Source organism: Penicillium subrubescens (assembly GCF_028828155.1).
Source record: "Penicillium subrubescens strain IBT 31985 chromosome Unknown utg000002l_segment0_segment0, whole genome shotgun sequence".
NCBI lineage: Eukaryota > Fungi > Ascomycota > Eurotiomycetes > Eurotiales > Aspergillaceae > Penicillium > Penicillium subrubescens.
In genome coordinates this window covers 863,859-880,581 of record NW_026643152.1, presented here as the reverse complement: position 1 = coordinate 880,581, position 16,723 = coordinate 863,859, and the positions used below count along the sequence as shown (strand labels likewise).

The 16,723-nt window shown below is 46.8% G+C and overlaps 5 protein-coding genes across 5 annotated transcripts; 2 read left to right on the top strand and 3 right to left on the bottom strand.

Annotated features, from left to right (window-relative positions):
* Nucleotides 1-295: 295 nt before the first annotated feature.
* Nucleotides 296-1,917, top strand: N7473_001745 (FAD-binding oxidoreductase; the record flags this gene model as incomplete). The annotated part of the gene is made up of 3 exons (XM_057147685.1): nucleotides 296-433; nucleotides 493-1,714; nucleotides 1,784-1,917. 3 exons carry the CDS (start codon nucleotides 296-298, stop codon nucleotides 1,915-1,917), a joined length of 1,494 nt encoding a protein of 497 aa, XP_057011339.1.
* Nucleotides 1,918-3,750: 1,833 nt separating this feature from the next.
* N7473_001744 (oleate hydratase) lies at nucleotides 3,751-5,428 on the bottom strand (the record flags this gene model as incomplete). Its single annotated transcript, XM_057147684.1, has 2 exons — nucleotides 3,751-4,816; nucleotides 4,878-5,428. The coding sequence occupies 2 exons, from the start codon at nucleotides 5,426-5,428 to the stop codon at nucleotides 3,751-3,753; spliced, it is 1,617 nt and encodes a 538-aa protein (XP_057011338.1).
* A 482-nt stretch (nucleotides 5,429-5,910) lies between these two features.
* On the bottom strand, nucleotides 5,911-7,597 carry N7473_001743 (oleate hydratase; the record flags this gene model as incomplete). The annotated part of the gene is made up of 3 exons (XM_057147683.1): nucleotides 5,911-6,306; nucleotides 6,352-6,991; nucleotides 7,050-7,597. The coding sequence occupies 3 exons, from the start codon at nucleotides 7,595-7,597 to the stop codon at nucleotides 5,911-5,913; spliced, it is 1,584 nt and encodes a 527-aa protein (XP_057011337.1).
* A 2,131-nt stretch (nucleotides 7,598-9,728) lies between these two features.
* Nucleotides 9,729-13,430, bottom strand: N7473_001742 (uncharacterized protein; the record flags this gene model as incomplete). The annotated part of the gene is made up of 1 exon (XM_057147682.1): nucleotides 9,729-13,430. The coding sequence occupies one exon, from the start codon at nucleotides 13,428-13,430 to the stop codon at nucleotides 9,729-9,731; it is 3,702 nt and encodes a 1,233-aa protein (XP_057011336.1).
* A 1,271-nt stretch (nucleotides 13,431-14,701) lies between these two features.
* Nucleotides 14,702-15,940, top strand: N7473_001741 (Glutamate decarboxylase B; the record flags this gene model as incomplete). The annotated part of the gene is made up of 3 exons (XM_057147681.1): nucleotides 14,702-14,984; nucleotides 15,035-15,724; nucleotides 15,774-15,940. The coding sequence occupies 3 exons, from the start codon at nucleotides 14,702-14,704 to the stop codon at nucleotides 15,938-15,940; spliced, it is 1,140 nt and encodes a 379-aa protein (XP_057011335.1).
* Nucleotides 15,941-16,723: the final 783 nt, after the last annotated feature.

Below are 16,723 nucleotides of genomic sequence, written 5' to 3'. Positions count from 1 at the left end.
ATCTTAACTTGACTCAAACTATTGAATTTGCACAGGACAGGAAATTCCATTTGTGCCTTGGTGTAGTATCTACCATATTCATGCAATTTAGATGTATAACCTTATGCGGAAAGCTCAGACATATATAGTTCTCGTCCCCGGATGCCAAGGTGGTGCTCAGGAGACCAGTGACTGGAACCTTGGGAGAACCTGTTCTGCTACGCACGTGCTCCCAAAATCGCCCGGCATACTTAAAAGTCTCGACTGGCTAGCAAATGCTTTCACTACCAACAAAATTTTAATCGAGGTTCACATCATGCCATTTTTGCCCTTCCTGAATATTCTCGGCCTGAGAAGGGAACTGGAAGGAACACATGCCGAAATTTTCACCTGGGGATGTGATGGGTACAATGACTCCATCAAACAATGGAGTGACTCGTGCGATAGACAAGTTGTGAGGGATTTTATTAAAATGACGCATCTTCAACCGATATGGATACTGATCTTTCCCAGGGCGCGATGGTCCGGGTCACATCGACTAATGAAGCAGCCACAGTTGTGCGCTTTGCTGCGTGCCATAAAATCCCTTTCACCGTAAAAGGAGGGGGGTACTCCACCACTGGCGCCTCAACAACTCAGGGCGGTATCGTCTTGGACCTTTCCAACCTACGAAGGGTCCACGTGGATCCGGTATCTCGGGTACTTACTGCTCAAGGTGGGGCTCTATGGGAAGATATCGATGTCGCTGCAGCCCAGTATAGGCTGGCAGTCGTCGGAAGTACATTGAACCGCATTGGGGTGGCAGGAGCAACACTAGGAGGAGGCTATGGATGGCTGACTGGCCAATATGGCTTAGCGATTGATAACTTGCTATGGGCGAGGATGATATTAGCCGATGGCAGCGTAATCACCGCGTCCGAAGAGCAGCATCAAGACCTATTTTGGGCCATTCGAGGTGCCGGACAGAGCTTCGGGGTGGCCATTGAGTTAGGCTTCCAAGCCCACGAACAGGATCGCCCTGTATTCGCTGGAACTCTTCTCTTCTCGGCGGACAACCTACCCGCGATTATTGAGTTTGCTAACCAATTTGAGACTCTTACAAACGGTAAGCAGGGATTTTGGTTCGGATTCGCCTCACCTCCCTCAATAGCCGGATGCGCCATCTTCGTGGCTGTCTTCTATAATGGGGCCCAGATGGCTGCACAGCAGTTCTTTTCTCCATTGTTCTCGTTGGGCCCGATGGATAACCGGACCCAAATGCTGCCATACGATAGTCTTAACGGCATACTGAACGTGTTGGATACCGTGACCCGCCGCAGAAACCTTACGGGGTTCGATATCACTCTTCCTGACGATGAAAGTGTGGGTCCTCGAAAAAGCCTGCGAGGATCAAATATTACTCTCCCACTGGAAGTTGATTTTGTCGTATCCCTTTACACCGAATTTGATGTCATCTTGAAGAAGTTTCCACGGAGCAGGGACAGCATATTACTTTTCGAACTCCTGCCAACTACACAGATCGCCAAAGTTCCTAACGATGCCACCGCCTTTGCCAGTCGTGGTCCTTATTATAATGTCAGTTCGCTATTTAGATGGCATGATGCCCATTTGGACGAGAGAATACACTCACTGCAACGAGACATGATGAACCACATTGGGACACGTGCAGGTATCGCAGCCCAGCCCAATTATAAGGTTTCCAAACATGGCACAGGAGTATATGCGAACTATGCCGGTATGTTCATAATAGTATTGGATGTTATCATTGATTTTTCAAAAAATGTAACTATTAACAAGATCGCAGGACATGACCTCCCCATGGAGGCAATATTTGGAGACAATCTTCCACGTCTCCGGGAGCTGAAAAAGAAGTATGATCCAAATAATATATTCAGCAAGTGGCACAACATCAACGCGCCTCTGGATACACTGGGATAGTATTTAAGCTGTATGGATAGGGTTAGGGAATACTAATTTGACAAGTGAACTCCGAACGACTTTGGTTGGGGTAGGCTCACGATCAGGACTTTGATCTGGGTTCAGGTTGTTTCAATAATGTTTCTTCGATACTGTAATGCACTTGGTTGTGAATAGTAATGAAGGCATGGCCACTTCCTGGACATTGACCGTTCGAGGGGGTTCGCCGCACACAGAATATCAATCCTCAGGCTTGTGAGCGCCTCACAAACATACGCTACCTGGGTCTTTCCTTGAGGTTCAATTGTCTCCTGGAGCAATTACCATCCGGAAAATGCCTAACCCAGGAACTGCTGGCTGTTTGGAATGCCGTGACTCTGGACATTATTGACGAACTGAAGGAGTGGTCAAATACCACTAAGACCCTTTTGGGATAGGCCTATTCATCGTCCGCCCAATTCCCCTTAGTACAGTATAAACGAGTGGGAGCGAGCACAAGCACAAGTACAGACCCGTAACTGAAGCAGTGCAATACGAAAGTTTCGTATGGTCGGATGAGACCGATTACGTTAAGGGCCATCGAATCATGCTGATTGTAAAATCACCTACAGTCTAGTAGCGGGTCTAGCGCGGCCTAGCCCTTGGAGGTGGTGGATCTGGGCGGCAAATTACGGGCTACTTGTGGTGCCCAAGAAGGTACTCCCAAAATAAGGCCGGATAAACGAGATGGGATTTGTGGAAAAGGCTGGGATAACCATGAACGAGCTTCAGAAGACCTTCGTGGCTGGAGGAGAATATGAGACCCAGACCCACGGCGCAAGGACCATACCAGAAGCCAAGATGTATGCGAAAGGCGTCTACCCGATTACTTCAGCGCAGCGGAGTTCCTATTTATCTTACATTCTTACCAATCCTAAGAGATCTGGTCCTGTCCAGGAAGACTTTCCGTCTCCGTGCGCGAGGAAGCTGGCTTGTCCAATCAGAAAACCCGAAGCTTTCTAGTCCAGCGTCTCGGTCTGCCTAAGGCCCGAGAGTATCCTGAGAGGTAGGCTTTGGTTTCTCTGAACACTATCTGCTATTATTATTCTAATAACCTGACAATGAACACAGTTTTGAGGAAATATTTGGCTACTATCGTTGGGTGCCATTGCAGCCTGAATTGATCGAATATCCTAATGCCCAGGTCCTTCTGATCGGCCGGTCGAATAGAGAAGCCTCCTCCATTGTGCCTAGAGGGCAGACAAGAGGACAGGATGAGAGCAGATCAACAATTGGAGAAAATGGCGCATCAGAATGATGAAAGAGAAAAACAATTTCGAGGTAATCATTCATTGGATTTTTAGGGCCCTTTGGTCGTGCGACTATGCAAGACTGGCTAACTAATTAATTAACCTCCATCCTCCAGGAGTTGATCCAGTTTATGGAGATATGGGGCTGCAGGTCTACCATTATCCAAAAATCTCTACGGCGTGGGCTGACCGATAGTGCTTGTTTTGCATTTTACTGGATAATGCTGCCATTTCTCCACATCCTCACAATAATTTGCTCATCCGACCGATCCACTTGCTTTGGGCTAAAGAATATGACCTTTGGTCGGATATCGCCAAAGCAATTCCTGAATCAGGGCATATTGCTTGAATTTGAATATAGCTAACGCACATCAAATGCATAATTCTTTTTTCACTTACTACAACATAATGGTTAACACTCAATATATCAATGCATCTTTTCGTCTCAGTTTCTCCTTTAGTGCGATTTTTAGGACCTTCAAACGCCAGAGATTTTGCATAATAAGCTCCGACTGCATTATCGACAAGGCAGTGGAGAGAGTAGTTTTTTTTCCCGGTCCACACCTCAAATCATCAAATCAAATATTTCAAGAAGTAGGCTTTTCCTGACCTTCTCAGGCTTCCGTGGCAGCCCCATCAACTCGGTTACCGCGATCTGGGCACCACGCACACTGTACTCCATAGTCAAAGTGGTGTCATCGATGATCTCCACAAACTGACCAACACATGCAATGTTGCTAGTGTGCTGCGGAATCACACTCGGTCGATTCCAGTGATGACGTGACAGAAATGGAGCAGTTCCCAACGGCATTCCACATGGAATGGTTTTTGAAGTTGCTACAATGGGCTCAATAGGAAACTTGAGGTAGGAGAGAACTTCGATAAGAATTTCCTCTCCGCAACACTCATACATGGGCTTCTTCACATGGTTGCCCTCGTTGATTGGGCTCAAGGCATATCCGCAAATAATATTTGTATTATGTGACTGACCAGAGAAGACGGGTTGATGAGGGATGCTGAGGGTAATTGACCAGTTGCTCTCCGATAAAGAGAGCATGGCACCTGTCCCTGGTCGGTCATGGGTAAGCTTTTCGTATAATAGCATAAATTCTGGTCCTTCAAATGTCGTAGTGAAAGTTTCGATAGTGGACCGTAGGTTTTGCGACAGAAAGTTAGTGGGATTCCCAAATTTCGGAGACATCTGAGCGAGTTTCTGCCATAGTCGCCAGTCACGAACCATCCGATCTTCCCAATTCAAGGACAGGTCAGGAGGCGAAGAGCTATTTGTCCCCAAACCTGCACCCGCAGTAGTTGATCCCAGGGTAGCGATAACAATATCAGTTGGATCCACTCTGATCCAGCACTTTGCTCCATCCTCAAGTAGCTCGATTCCAGTGACTGTGGTTGGGTCACTCTCAGGATAGACTCCTAGATTGGTCACCTCGGTATTGAAGCAGAAGTTGACACCTTCATGTTCCAGGTAAGTTGTGATCGGGATGATGATAGACTCGTACAGGTTATACTCTGTTCGGTTCGAGGTCTTGAGGTTATTGAGAGATTGAATGTCCTCCAAGTACTTGCGAAGATGCCTCTGAAACTCAACAGCACTGTGCCAAGGCTGCAGTGCGAAGCTAATCGTCACATATGTTAAACAGAGACAGACTTTCGTAATTTACCGAGGAGGGTACCTACGCTGTGGCCCACAACATCCAGAAGGTTGTCTCGAAGAAGGACTTATCCAACATATCCTCGATCGTCTTTGATCCGATTGTTGGTTCATTCTCCAACATCAATTTCATCAAACCCATCCTATTCTTCACCCCGATCTGGATACCCGTCGTATAAACCACTTCTGGCCCTAATAAACCCTGCTTAAGTGCTCGCGTAAGAGCAAAGTCCTGAGGGGGTGGCCGTTCAAATTTTTCAAAGGTCCGAATCGCATCCATCATAGATTTGTCCGGCTGGGTCTGGCTTGGGACAAGAGACAAGAGTCTTTCCATGCAGCTGCCATGAAAATGTGGATGACATTCGAACGGTAGGAAATACCCGTTCACTGCATCGCCAGAGGCGTTGATCCCTCCTCCGGAGCCTAGATGTAGATCCAAGATGTGGATGTTGGCTCCAGGAACCTTGGCATCATTAATCAAATAAACAGCTGCAGAAAGAGTAGCGATACCACTCCCGATCAGCCAGGCTTGAATATGACTCGGCTCACGATGGGGGCGCTCTAGCTTCGTGGTCATGTTCAAGTTAGGTGACTTTGATCGGGAGTTGTGTATTTCAAGTAGAGATGCTGAAATCATCGGAAATGATTTTTTCCATTTGCAGTTTCGGTTGTACTCCGTATCGTTATTCAATTGTCTAGAATTTGAGTTATAAGTACTTGCAAAATATCAATATTATACGTCATGACTACGTATTCTTCTTTTGCCGCAATTTTGATTGTACGTTCCTCTTTCCCTTTCCGCATTTTTAGTGTATGGCGTGATTTTAAGATCGAACCCATTTTAAGAGTTACAAAATAACCGTTTTTATTCACTAGCTACGGGATAGCAAGTGAAAGCTATCCCCAAGGAAACATCGGCCAAAAAGGGAAGCAGTGAGCAAAGAAGGGCCTGGTCTCTCACTAGATACAATTTTGGTTATCAGTTAACAAAACTCACTTTTGGTGCCTCTTCATACAAGTCAGAGACTCTAAGAGAGGTAATATTCCAGTCAACTCCGATTAACCCTCGGCAAGCAAATCAAAAACATCCAGGAGAAGACTTCTCTTTGTCCTCGGGGGCGACTTCGGTAGCCCCATCAACGCATAGACTGCCGTCTGCGCACCCCGTACACTGTACTCCATGTTGTAGGTTGTATCGCGAGGAATCTCCGTGAACTGCCCAACAAGCGCAATATTGGTGGTGTTGGGTGGTATCACCTCCGGTCGATTTTTATGAACCCTCGGCAAAAGTGCTGAAGTTGCTAGGGGCAACAAACAAGGGATGGTAATCGAGTTAGGAAGAAGACTCTCAACTGGAAAGTTGAGGTGGGAGAGCAACTCCGTCATGATCTCCTCTCCCGCACATTTCGTCATTGGTTTGTCAACAACATTCCCCATCTTCTCAGGTCGCAAACCCTATCCCCAGACGACATATGTGTGTGGCGGCTGATTCGAGCATACTGGCTGGTGAGGAACACAAATGCTGAGTAGCCAGTTACTATCAGGGAAAGAAAGAAGCGCACTGGAACCGGGCATATCATTGGTTAACACTTGATACAAAAGCATAAACTCTGAGTCATGCAAAGTCACGGTGAATGTAACTAGGGTGGACTCCGGGGTGTGAGAATTAAAATTTAATGGAACCCCGAACTTGGTAGCCTTCTGCGCGAGATGAAACCATAGCGACCAGTCGCCGTAGGTAAAATCGTCTGGATCAGAAGGGTAAGGCGGCGGGTCCGAGTTCGTTCCCAGCTGGTAGCCTGAGTTTGGCGAGCCAATGGTGACAATCGTAAGATCGTTGGGATCGACATTAACTATTCGTTCTTCCTCATGCTCTCGCAGAACGATCTCAGTGACAGTGGTTGGGTCCCCTTTTAAGTTATCATCCAAGGTCATTCGCATATCAACAACCTTCGCATTGAAGTGGAAATTAACACCTTCCGATCTGAGGTAGGTTGAAATCGGCAAAATAATAGATTCATATAGAGAATACCGAGTGCGATCGAGTGTGCTGACGTTATTAAGGGAATGAATGTCAGGGAGATGCTTGCGAAGACATCGTTGAAACTCAATGGCACTATGCCAAGGTCGCAGAGCAAATCTAGTATTGAACGTTAGCTGGTACAGGAAACTCACTCAGGGTAATATAGCAAACTCACGTAGTGGACCATAAGGCCCAAAAGTCAGTCCCGAAAAATTCATCTCCAAAGAAGTCCTGGATGCGATATCTTCCTAGGAGACTTTCACCTTCCAACAACACTTTCATAAGTTGCAATCGATTATATGGTCCAATAGAAAGATGGTTGGCTTCGGACCGTTCGCACTTTCCTCCTTTGTTTCTCAGAAACCGTGTCTTGGCAATACTTCCAGGCGGAGGAGTCTCGCTCAACTGAAAATCTCTGATAGTGTCCAAGAGGGATTTGTCTGATCCACTAGCGCTCGGAACAAGAGATAGCAGATTATCCACGCATTCGTCGTGGAAGTATGGCAGGCTTCCTGGGTAGAGGATATAGCCGTTCTCTGCATTTCCGGCGCTAGTTATTCCCCCTCCTGTTTCCGCATGCCGATCAAGGATATGAATGTTGCGTCCTGGCAGTCGTGCATCTCTGATCAGATGCACGGCAGCAGCAAGTGATGCAATTCCACTGCCAACCAGCCACGCTTGAGTACTTTCAGGGTCGCGAACGGATGAGACTGTGTCATGCATTGTTGGAGTTTGCTTCAATTTCTTCTTTTTTGGCAGATAATAGAAGATACTCTTCATCTCACCTACAGCTTCAGGTTCATTTTATTATACTGAGACCGCTTCGATTACCTCATGATGGCTACCATGGTGGACATGATTATGGTCACGCAAAATTTCGAGTGGGCAAGTCTAGAAAACCGCCAAATTGCCACAGTAACATGATTATGGTCATGCAAAAGTTGAGTTCTACACCTATAAGAAAATATGGTGACGTCATCAGTAGTAAGGTTAACTACACTATCCAGTGGATAAAGACTCCCAAAAGGGCCAGATCCAAATTCTGGCCGCAGCCTTTTATGTACTCCGTATGTAATCCAAGTTCACATCGATCTAACTGATTGTCTGGGGGAGGGGGCGGGCTAGATAGCTGGACCCGGTCTAGAAGATTCTAGCCCCCTCTCTGGCTGTGGTTTACTTCAAGCCTAATATTAAGTACGGAGTACGGAGTTACGGAGTACTGAAAAGAATGTGCCCACTGGAGTCCGGCTATAAATAAAGTTAATATTACTTACTAGCTTTAGAATCACTTTCTGTGCTAATACATGGATCTAACTAGGATTCCTCTCTACCCTACTTCAAGGTAATAATAGCATCAAGCAAAATGAGGATGAAGTGCTCCTTGATGACTGAGAATGACAGAGCCACACATTCCAACTACCAGGAATATGTTGACTAGGAAAATGGATACCGATCACTTTATGTTATACCAGAAATGCGAGGAAAAACTTGACAAACTCCGCTAGAAAGGAGACTGCGATCTACGCGTCATTGTTGGCCATTATAACGTGTTACGGAGTCTAATAACAAAATTGGCTCTTAAATGCGGTCAAGAATCTCTCATCGACATAACAGGCTCCTCGCATCGCCTAGATGATCGGGAATAGGAAGATCTTGAGTTAAGCTTCCCCATTTAGATTCAGCGGACGAGTCGGATTTTACTACTTCGGAGCCCATCCGTCGAAACCCCCACTGGGCTAGACTAAAAATGCACCATGGGCAACATTTCTAGTTGTTACCATCATTTATTGCTTCGACCCCCCCCCCTCAGGATCTAGCGATTAGAGATGGATCCTGGATAATGCGCCTCGGTAGTGGTAGGAATTGACTGAAGGATAGCATGATAGCACTCCACTCTCCGGATGACTCATCTCCCCTGATGGATTGCCACACTTAACGTTACCTCAGTTCCCTCAGCCGCCCCCCAAAAGGCGGTGAATTTTGCAATCCACCGCCTGCTGTTTCCAGCAATGCTGACACATCTTTTTGGGGAGTCATAGAACAGCAAGCAATCCGATTAGGTTTAGCGTGCCAAAAATCCGGCAGAATTTTTGGATCATGTGATAAGGTCTGAGGGTACTGAGGTAATGCCACACTGCGGAGCGGGAATTGGTAAGGACACCTCAACTTTTTAGTAACTAGCTTTGATGGTGGATCCAGTCGGCTTATGTAATGGTCGTTCAGTGGGCTGGCAACCACTTTCAAGCTGTCGGCAGGCCTGATAGCACTTCCGCATAGCAGCATATATTAGAGCAAGCTACATCGGGTAAATGAATTCATCATCATCATCATCTATGATGATATTGGGACACAGAGCTGCACCTCATGGAGAGTTTCTGTGAAAGCCACTAAGCCAATAATGCCGTTTGAGCCCCTCGTTCGCGGTAGAACTCGGTCCAAAAGAGCGCAGCGCAGCGACGGTATCCTCTCTTGAAATTCTCTGGTCCAGGGATCCTCTACATAAAGGCGAAAGTCAGCTGCGCCTAAACCGAACAAGCCCCATTTGCAATCAGCATTTGAATGATCGGTCGTGGAGATACATCTGTTCTCGCCCAGCGATGAGCACCAGAGGTGCCGGAATCATGTCATTTGAGAGGCTAGCAGTCATTACTTGTTGGCTAGTGAGGCAATGCCAGGTCACTATCACAATCTTCATGCTATCTTGCGCAACTGAAATTGGACTCGTTCGCCTGTACGATGATCATCTATGTGTTCTGGGATATTCCAATTACCGACGAAACTGCACATGTTATTTCTGAGAATAAAAAAACATGAACATATTGGCTTTCTGCCCAAAATACAGAACTATCAAAACTCAGAAGTTTGACCGGCTGAACCCCACAGACTTGCCTGGTCCCGATTTGTGGCTGCCCTCCAAAAAGTAATCAATTCCCACCAGATACTCCACACTTCTTTCCAGAGCCGTCACAGTCTCCTGCTCATTGAAAAGGGAGCCTTGAGACGCAGTACCCAAGGGGTTTGCTTGCAGCCATTCAAACACAGGTGCAAAGGGATGGTCGAAGTCTGCCTGATCAATGTCAGATCGCAGGATCTCCATCCACTCCGAGTGGTCGAACTTCTTAATCTTGATGTTCAGTTTGTCTTCAAGGATATTGCAGAGTGTCAGAACATTAATCCCGTCGAAACATTTGAGCGTGTGCTTATCATATCGGTCTGGCTGTAAGAGAACATCTGTGACGAGGTTGGACACTTGGTCCACGCCAGCAACGTTAAGATGACCGAGAAGGTCCTTGCTCACAGCTTGAAGACGAGCAATGCTGAAAGCAAATCTCCACAAGAAATCTTCCTGATGGGCAATCCCCTCTTGGCGTGTTCCGACGATGAAGCCTGGGATGATTGTTCGCGCCTTCGGGATGTTCCCTTTCTGCTTGTCCAAATGCTTGTTGTACTCTTCAAGGAGTAGCTCGGACATGAACTTTGTTTGATCATAGCCCGGCGCGCTCGAGAGCTTTTTGGCCACCTCAGAGAGCGATTCTTGCTCAGTTGGCATGTAGCCGCCAGAAATGTAGATCAGTGGGCAAGGGAACGTCATCTCTGAGAGTCCTGACAAGATTTCAAGTGTGCTGTGAACATTCACTGGCTCCAGCTCTTCGTAGCTTTCTATCCAATTGACTCTAGCTCCATTATGAACGATTCCATCGACAGGACTGTGGCCGTGTCTTCCCCAGAGTCGGTTCATGTGGGAGGTGTTCAAGCCAAGTTGCGGTTTACCCAGGTCCCCCAACCACACTTCGATGCGATTGAAAAACGATGGCTCCCACCATTGTCCGAGCTTTGCTTGATGCTCTACCTTTCCTCGTGCCTCCTCTTCAGTTTTTGCTCGCACTAGACCAATGATATGCTCAATTTCTGGATTGCGTAGAAGAGATCGCAGAATTTGACTGCCCAAGAATCCAGTTATCGATGTAAGGAAAACCGTCTTTCTCCGTGAATAAGCAAAAGGAAGTTTCGGCTTGAGCTTGGTGAGATCATCAATCAAATTTCGTGCTTCAATTCCATCGGCAGTCTCCTTTTTCCCCTTCAAAACAAGGTCTTCAACATCACAAACAGTCAATGCATGGCATCGCAAGCTTCCAATTGTGATTTTCTTGTTGTATCGCTTCCTCAACAAAGTTGCCAGAGAGACCAGTTGCATTGATGACAGGCCAACGGTCTCCAGGGGAAAATCCTTCCCACGAAATGAGTCTGCGTAGATTTTGTCCCTGCTTGTAAGTAGGTCGGCAACCATGCAACTGATCTCAATTGCCCTCGGCTTTGTAGAGGGTATTGTAGAGTATTCTGTTGCAACAGATCCTCCCTTGCGGAACCGTTCAAGGCTTTTCTGGCTCATCTGTGATAGATCTCTTCGCAGTCGCGGTCGATCGATTTTTTTCGATGTTGTCATCGGCAATTTTTCCACTGGGATGAACATGGTGGGGATCATGTATGACGGCAGGACCTTAGACAGCCGAGTATGGAGTACATCTGCGAGTTGAGTTTCGATTTTCTCTGTCGTTTCGACGAAAGCAGCCATTTCCACGTTGCTTCCTCCATCCTTGGAGAGGACTATGGCCGAGCGATATACGCTGGCAGTTGAGTTGATTGCATGCTCGACCTCGCCCAGGTCAACCCGTAGACCTCGTATTTTGATGAACCCGCCCTGCCGACCCAGAAAAACAATATCTCCATCGGCAGTGAACTTCGCTAGGTCCCCCGTTCTATAAATTCGAGACCCTTCTGAAATGGGAACCAGTGATCCCCACTTCAAGGAGGACGGATGAAGAAAAACGCCGGCCGAAAGTTCTGGGTCCTTCAAATAGCCGTGGGCCAGATACGGGCTCTGAACGAGGAGCTCTCCTTCTGCTCCAACTGGTCGCAGTCTCTGAGCGTTGGAAGGATCCGCTATCCAGCAGGAGACTTTGCCGATACCTCTTCCAATGTTTCTAGGATTGTCGCCTGGCTCCATAGCAAGCTTTGCAGTGTCCCAGACTCCAGCCTCAGTGGTGCCGTAAAGATTGTTAAGCTTGACTCGGTTACCCCAGGTCGTTATCACATCTTCAGAAGGGGCTTCTCCTCCAACGGAAAGTCTTGCCAGGTCGGGTAGATTTTCCGGTTGTAGTTGTTTCACGAGTCCAGCTGTCAACCAGGCATCTGTCACTCTGAGCATTCGCATTGTCGACTCCAGATCGCTACTTCTTTCTTCTTCAGAAGGTACGCACACACATCCACCAGCAACCAGTGGCGACCACAACTCAAGGATACTAGCGTCGAATGCCAGGGACGAAAACTGCATGAATCGAGTCGAACTGTTAATTTCAAACGCCTCGATGCATTCAACCAAGCTGAGAGATACAGCTTTGTGGTGCTGAATAACTCCCTTTGGAGTACCGGTGCTGCCAGATGTGAATATAATATACGCCGGATCGTGGATTTCCTTGTATTTCTCTTTGCTCCAGTCATGCGGGATGTGCAAATCTTCATTTTCAGACAAGACGATGCTTTCTGCCATGATGTCTCCCAACTTTTTGCGCAGTGTGTCACTGATCACCAGGTGTCGAATATCAGCTCTTGCGAGAATTTGCGTAATGCGACCAGGTGGATAGGATGGGTCCATAGGAACGTATGCGGCCCCAGCGCGGAGGATTCCGAGTAGGATAGTAATTGTCCAAATGGATTTTTCCAGGCAAATCCCAACCGTTTCGCCAGGCCTGACACCTCTGTTCACGAGTATCTGTGCAACGGCAGCCGATTTCTGGCCCAGCTCAAGATATGACATATCTCTCGTCGACGATGAGAGCGCAGTCTTTTGGGGATGCTCCATGTAATGTGTGTTGATGAGAACATGGAGGCACTCCGGGATTTCCGCATTTTTGACATCTTTCTTGGAATTGAAAGAGCACATACTCTCAATGTCGAGATCAGTGGCGCAAAAGATCTCGTCGGCTTTGATATTTGGCTGAGAAGACACTTGCTCAAAGATTTGGGTGAAGCTCTTTAGCACTCTGCAGGGGCTGAACGCTGGTTGTTTCAAGGCATCGTTCCAAATACTGGCAATAGATGCCCCTCCAGATGTTGAAATAGTCAACAGCAATTCCACCTTCAAACGTTCGAAGATCTTGGCTATCTCCTGATGAGACCCATTGGCTTCGATTTCATCATCCCGTAGCATCAAAACACAGGTCTTGTGATTCAATTTGACTGAACCATCATCCTGTTGTTTCCCAACCTCCTGGGATACGAGATGCTGAGTGCTAGACACTGAGGCTTCCGGTTCGATGGCGATCGAGAGCACCTGGGCTCGCAGGTCCTTCGAGACGTGCACCCAATCTGGATTTGAACTGGTAGTCGGTCTGAGGTAAATGAACCCGGGTATCTCTTGCGCGTAATAATCACGAAGTAGCAGTAACCAAGTAGTAAGAAGTTTGAAGTCCCATTTATCCGAGTCTGGCGGAATATCAAGAACTGCGCTTGCATATGAGGAAATGATACGCGAACGCTTTGTATCATCGATTGCCATGGTGGATAGCTTTTGTGAGGGGTCAATTGGAGAACTGGTAAGCTCATAGTAAGTAATTGCCAGTGGAGGCTTTTTTTCAAGCCTTTATACCCCTTCGAAACCTCGCTGTACTGATCTGGATGGCAGAATTCATCGGCTTCTATGGTGATTTCAATCCTCCTCTTACATTTCCACTGTGGTATCGCAACGGCGATCTCGTGATATCCTTCTACCAAGGAGTCTTATCCCTAGATATGCAGGTCGCTTTATTCGGTCAACTTGGAGTCTCTAGGGGGAGGTTAGTGGCAATTCAAGTTCAGTCCTGGGAAGCTTTTGTTAGACAGTGATCACTGCGGGAAAGGAAGAATTTACCACGCAATCGTGTGGTGTCATTTATAGATGATGCGGTGTAACACAAAGAGCATTCTTGAGTGGTTATTTATTCCTAGATTTACTCTACTGGTTACTCTCGTTCTATTCAATCAAGAACGCTTGATATGTCTGGAATGATAGGCAGTCATTGGTGGGGGGAATTAAAGCCAAGAAATCAAGGTAACACGAATGAACTATGGACCTTTTGGTGGTTTTAACCTGCAGTCCCTTGCACATTCTTTAGCCTGGCTCGTGAAGTACCTAGGATTTTGGTCAACTTCCTGCCGGCCGTACCAATCAGTCTCTCTTTTTATCATGCAGCTTTACCGTCGATAATAATATCATGCTCTTGTCCCGATTTAGTAAAGTTTGTGTAAGGAGAACCTGGAGATTTTCCAGAAATGCACGACGATCCATCAGGAATGAAAATATTTTCTTGGTCGATCACGTTGATTGATTATCACGCACTTATAAATCAGGGAAGAGAGCATTGCCAGAAAATAACCTACACGCCAGTTTGCAATCAATACTTCCCAACAGCTTTTATTCCTTAAGATCAAGCTTCTCCGGAGTTGATCGACATGATGACGAAGAGAAAATCCTTGTTGGATCATTCTTCCGACACTTCAATTCCTTTGAATGGTATTCCAAGGGAGCTGATGGAAGCAATGATTTGTGAGGACATCGACTCGGACTTACCCCCGAGTCAGAATTTTGGGACATTCTCTACCACTAAATTTGATCCAGCGATATCCAGACTTACCCTTCAAAGCGCTCTTCGGAATCAAGCCTGCGTAGAGGAGTACCCTTCTATAGCAAGGTGCGTTATATTTGTTGACATATATCGTTTGAATTAAAACAATCTCTCATGAAGGTCTTATGTTAGGTTCCAGGAGCGTTGTATCTCTATTCTGGCCAATATGTGGAACGCACCTTCTGTCCACTCCGTCTTTGGGACTGCCACAACGGGATCGAGCGAAGCGGTACTTCTTGCTGGCCTAGCCTTAAAGCACTGCTGGCAGTTCAAACACCATAATTTGCCCCAGGCTCGTATGAACGTCATCATTGGGGGCAATGCTCATATTTGCGTCAAGAAATTTGCCGACTATTTTGATGTCGAAGCTAGGGTTGTTCCTGTCAATGAACAGACTAGGTTCGCTTTTGACGCCGATGGACTTAAGGAGAGACTTGACGAGAATACAAGTATGTTCATATACCAGAAACCGCCTAAAGTCGAAGGCTCATGAACTTAGTTGGCGTGTTCCTTACACTTGGAAGTACCTACACTGGTCACTACGATCCTATCGAAGGGATCTCCACGATTCTCGATGAATTTGAGCTTCAAACCGGCCACAACATCCCGATCCATGTCGATGCTGCAAGTGGAGGCTTTATAGCTCCCTTTGCAGCTACTAACCGGAGCTTTGTATGGGACTTTCGTCTAGGCCGAGTAGCCTCCATCAATACCTCGGGACATAAATTTGGCCTAACTCCACTGGGTGTCGGGTGGCTGGTTTGGAGAGACAAGTCTAACGTCCCAGAGAATTTGCTGCTTGAATCGTCCTATCTACGGGGCACGCAGATTGCCTTTACACTGAGTTTTTCGAGGTCAGCTATACCCATCACTGCTCAGTACTTCAACTTCTACAGTAAGGGAATGGATGGATACCGAGCGCATGTGAACGACTCTTTGAAGAAAGCACAGGCCCTAAGTGAACAGCTGGAAGCTACTGGCTATTTTTCTTGTTTGAGCGATATACATCGCCAGATTCATCGGCACAACACCATGTGCAAGTTACATTCCACGGACTCCGAGTCTTTGAACATGCCTGGGCTTCCGATCGTCGTCTTCCGGTTACCTAGTGATGTCAAAAGAAAACATCCTGGGTTGACGCTCTCCGATGTCAGTGATGTATTGCATACTATGAAAATTTCCATCCCAAGTAAGTCCCCTTTCTCAAATTCAGGATCGGATACTAAGGTCCTGTCCAGGTTTTATATTATTCGGTTGGGGGGTTAATGGGGAAAATATTGAAGTCATGAGAATTGTTGTGCGCGAGGACTTAACGGCCGACGTGATGGCGAAAATACTCCAGCGCCTCATTGATGCCGTGAAAGCCTTGACAGGTAAAAGATTGGAATACCTCCAGGACATCTGAAAATTCGTCGGTTCATGTTTGATGACGATGGGGTAGTATCAGTTCTGCCAAAATTGCACGAGTGAGACTAGGGAGAAAAACACTTAGACGAATATCTGTTAGCACTTGGGCCTATCCCGGATCCAACGGGTCCAGTTGGATTTAGGGTTATTTCACCATGGCCACACATGGTCCCCCACGGCACCCGATGGATCCATTTTCCATTGCTAGTTGGATTCACATTTACGGCCCGGACGGGGGTGAATCTTTATGTGTTCTGTTTAGCTATTAATTTATCATAGTCCTGAATTTCAGACTTAGCAAGCGAGTATAAACCCGATCTTGGCACGATCGAATGTTCCCAGTTTTTTGATGGGGTGCGACTGGGCACGGGCGCTACGGTTTTTGGACCAACCATTCGCCAGTTAACAGTTGATGCATCGCGATGTAGTTAGCTATGTGGCTGTCGAAGTGAGGATTTCAGGGTAAAGTTCAGACACTTAGGAATCACCGACTGAAGCTTAAAGCCGTTTGCAAACCATTTAACCGATTTGGGGTTACCGTCAGAGTCAGTATTCCGTCAGAGATCCTACAGTCCCCCTCAGGAAGTATTTGACTAGCTCCACTTTTTTACATAAGATTCTGCCAAAAGATAATATTTTTTAAAATCTTTTCGTTGGTCAGATAGAGGCAAACTAGTTATAACATAGTAGGCGGTAAGTAGGGGTGGTCAAATACTTCCTGAGGGGGACTGTACTTGACCAGTGCGGAGTACACAGTGACTCGCTTTCTTAGCCCCGCTGC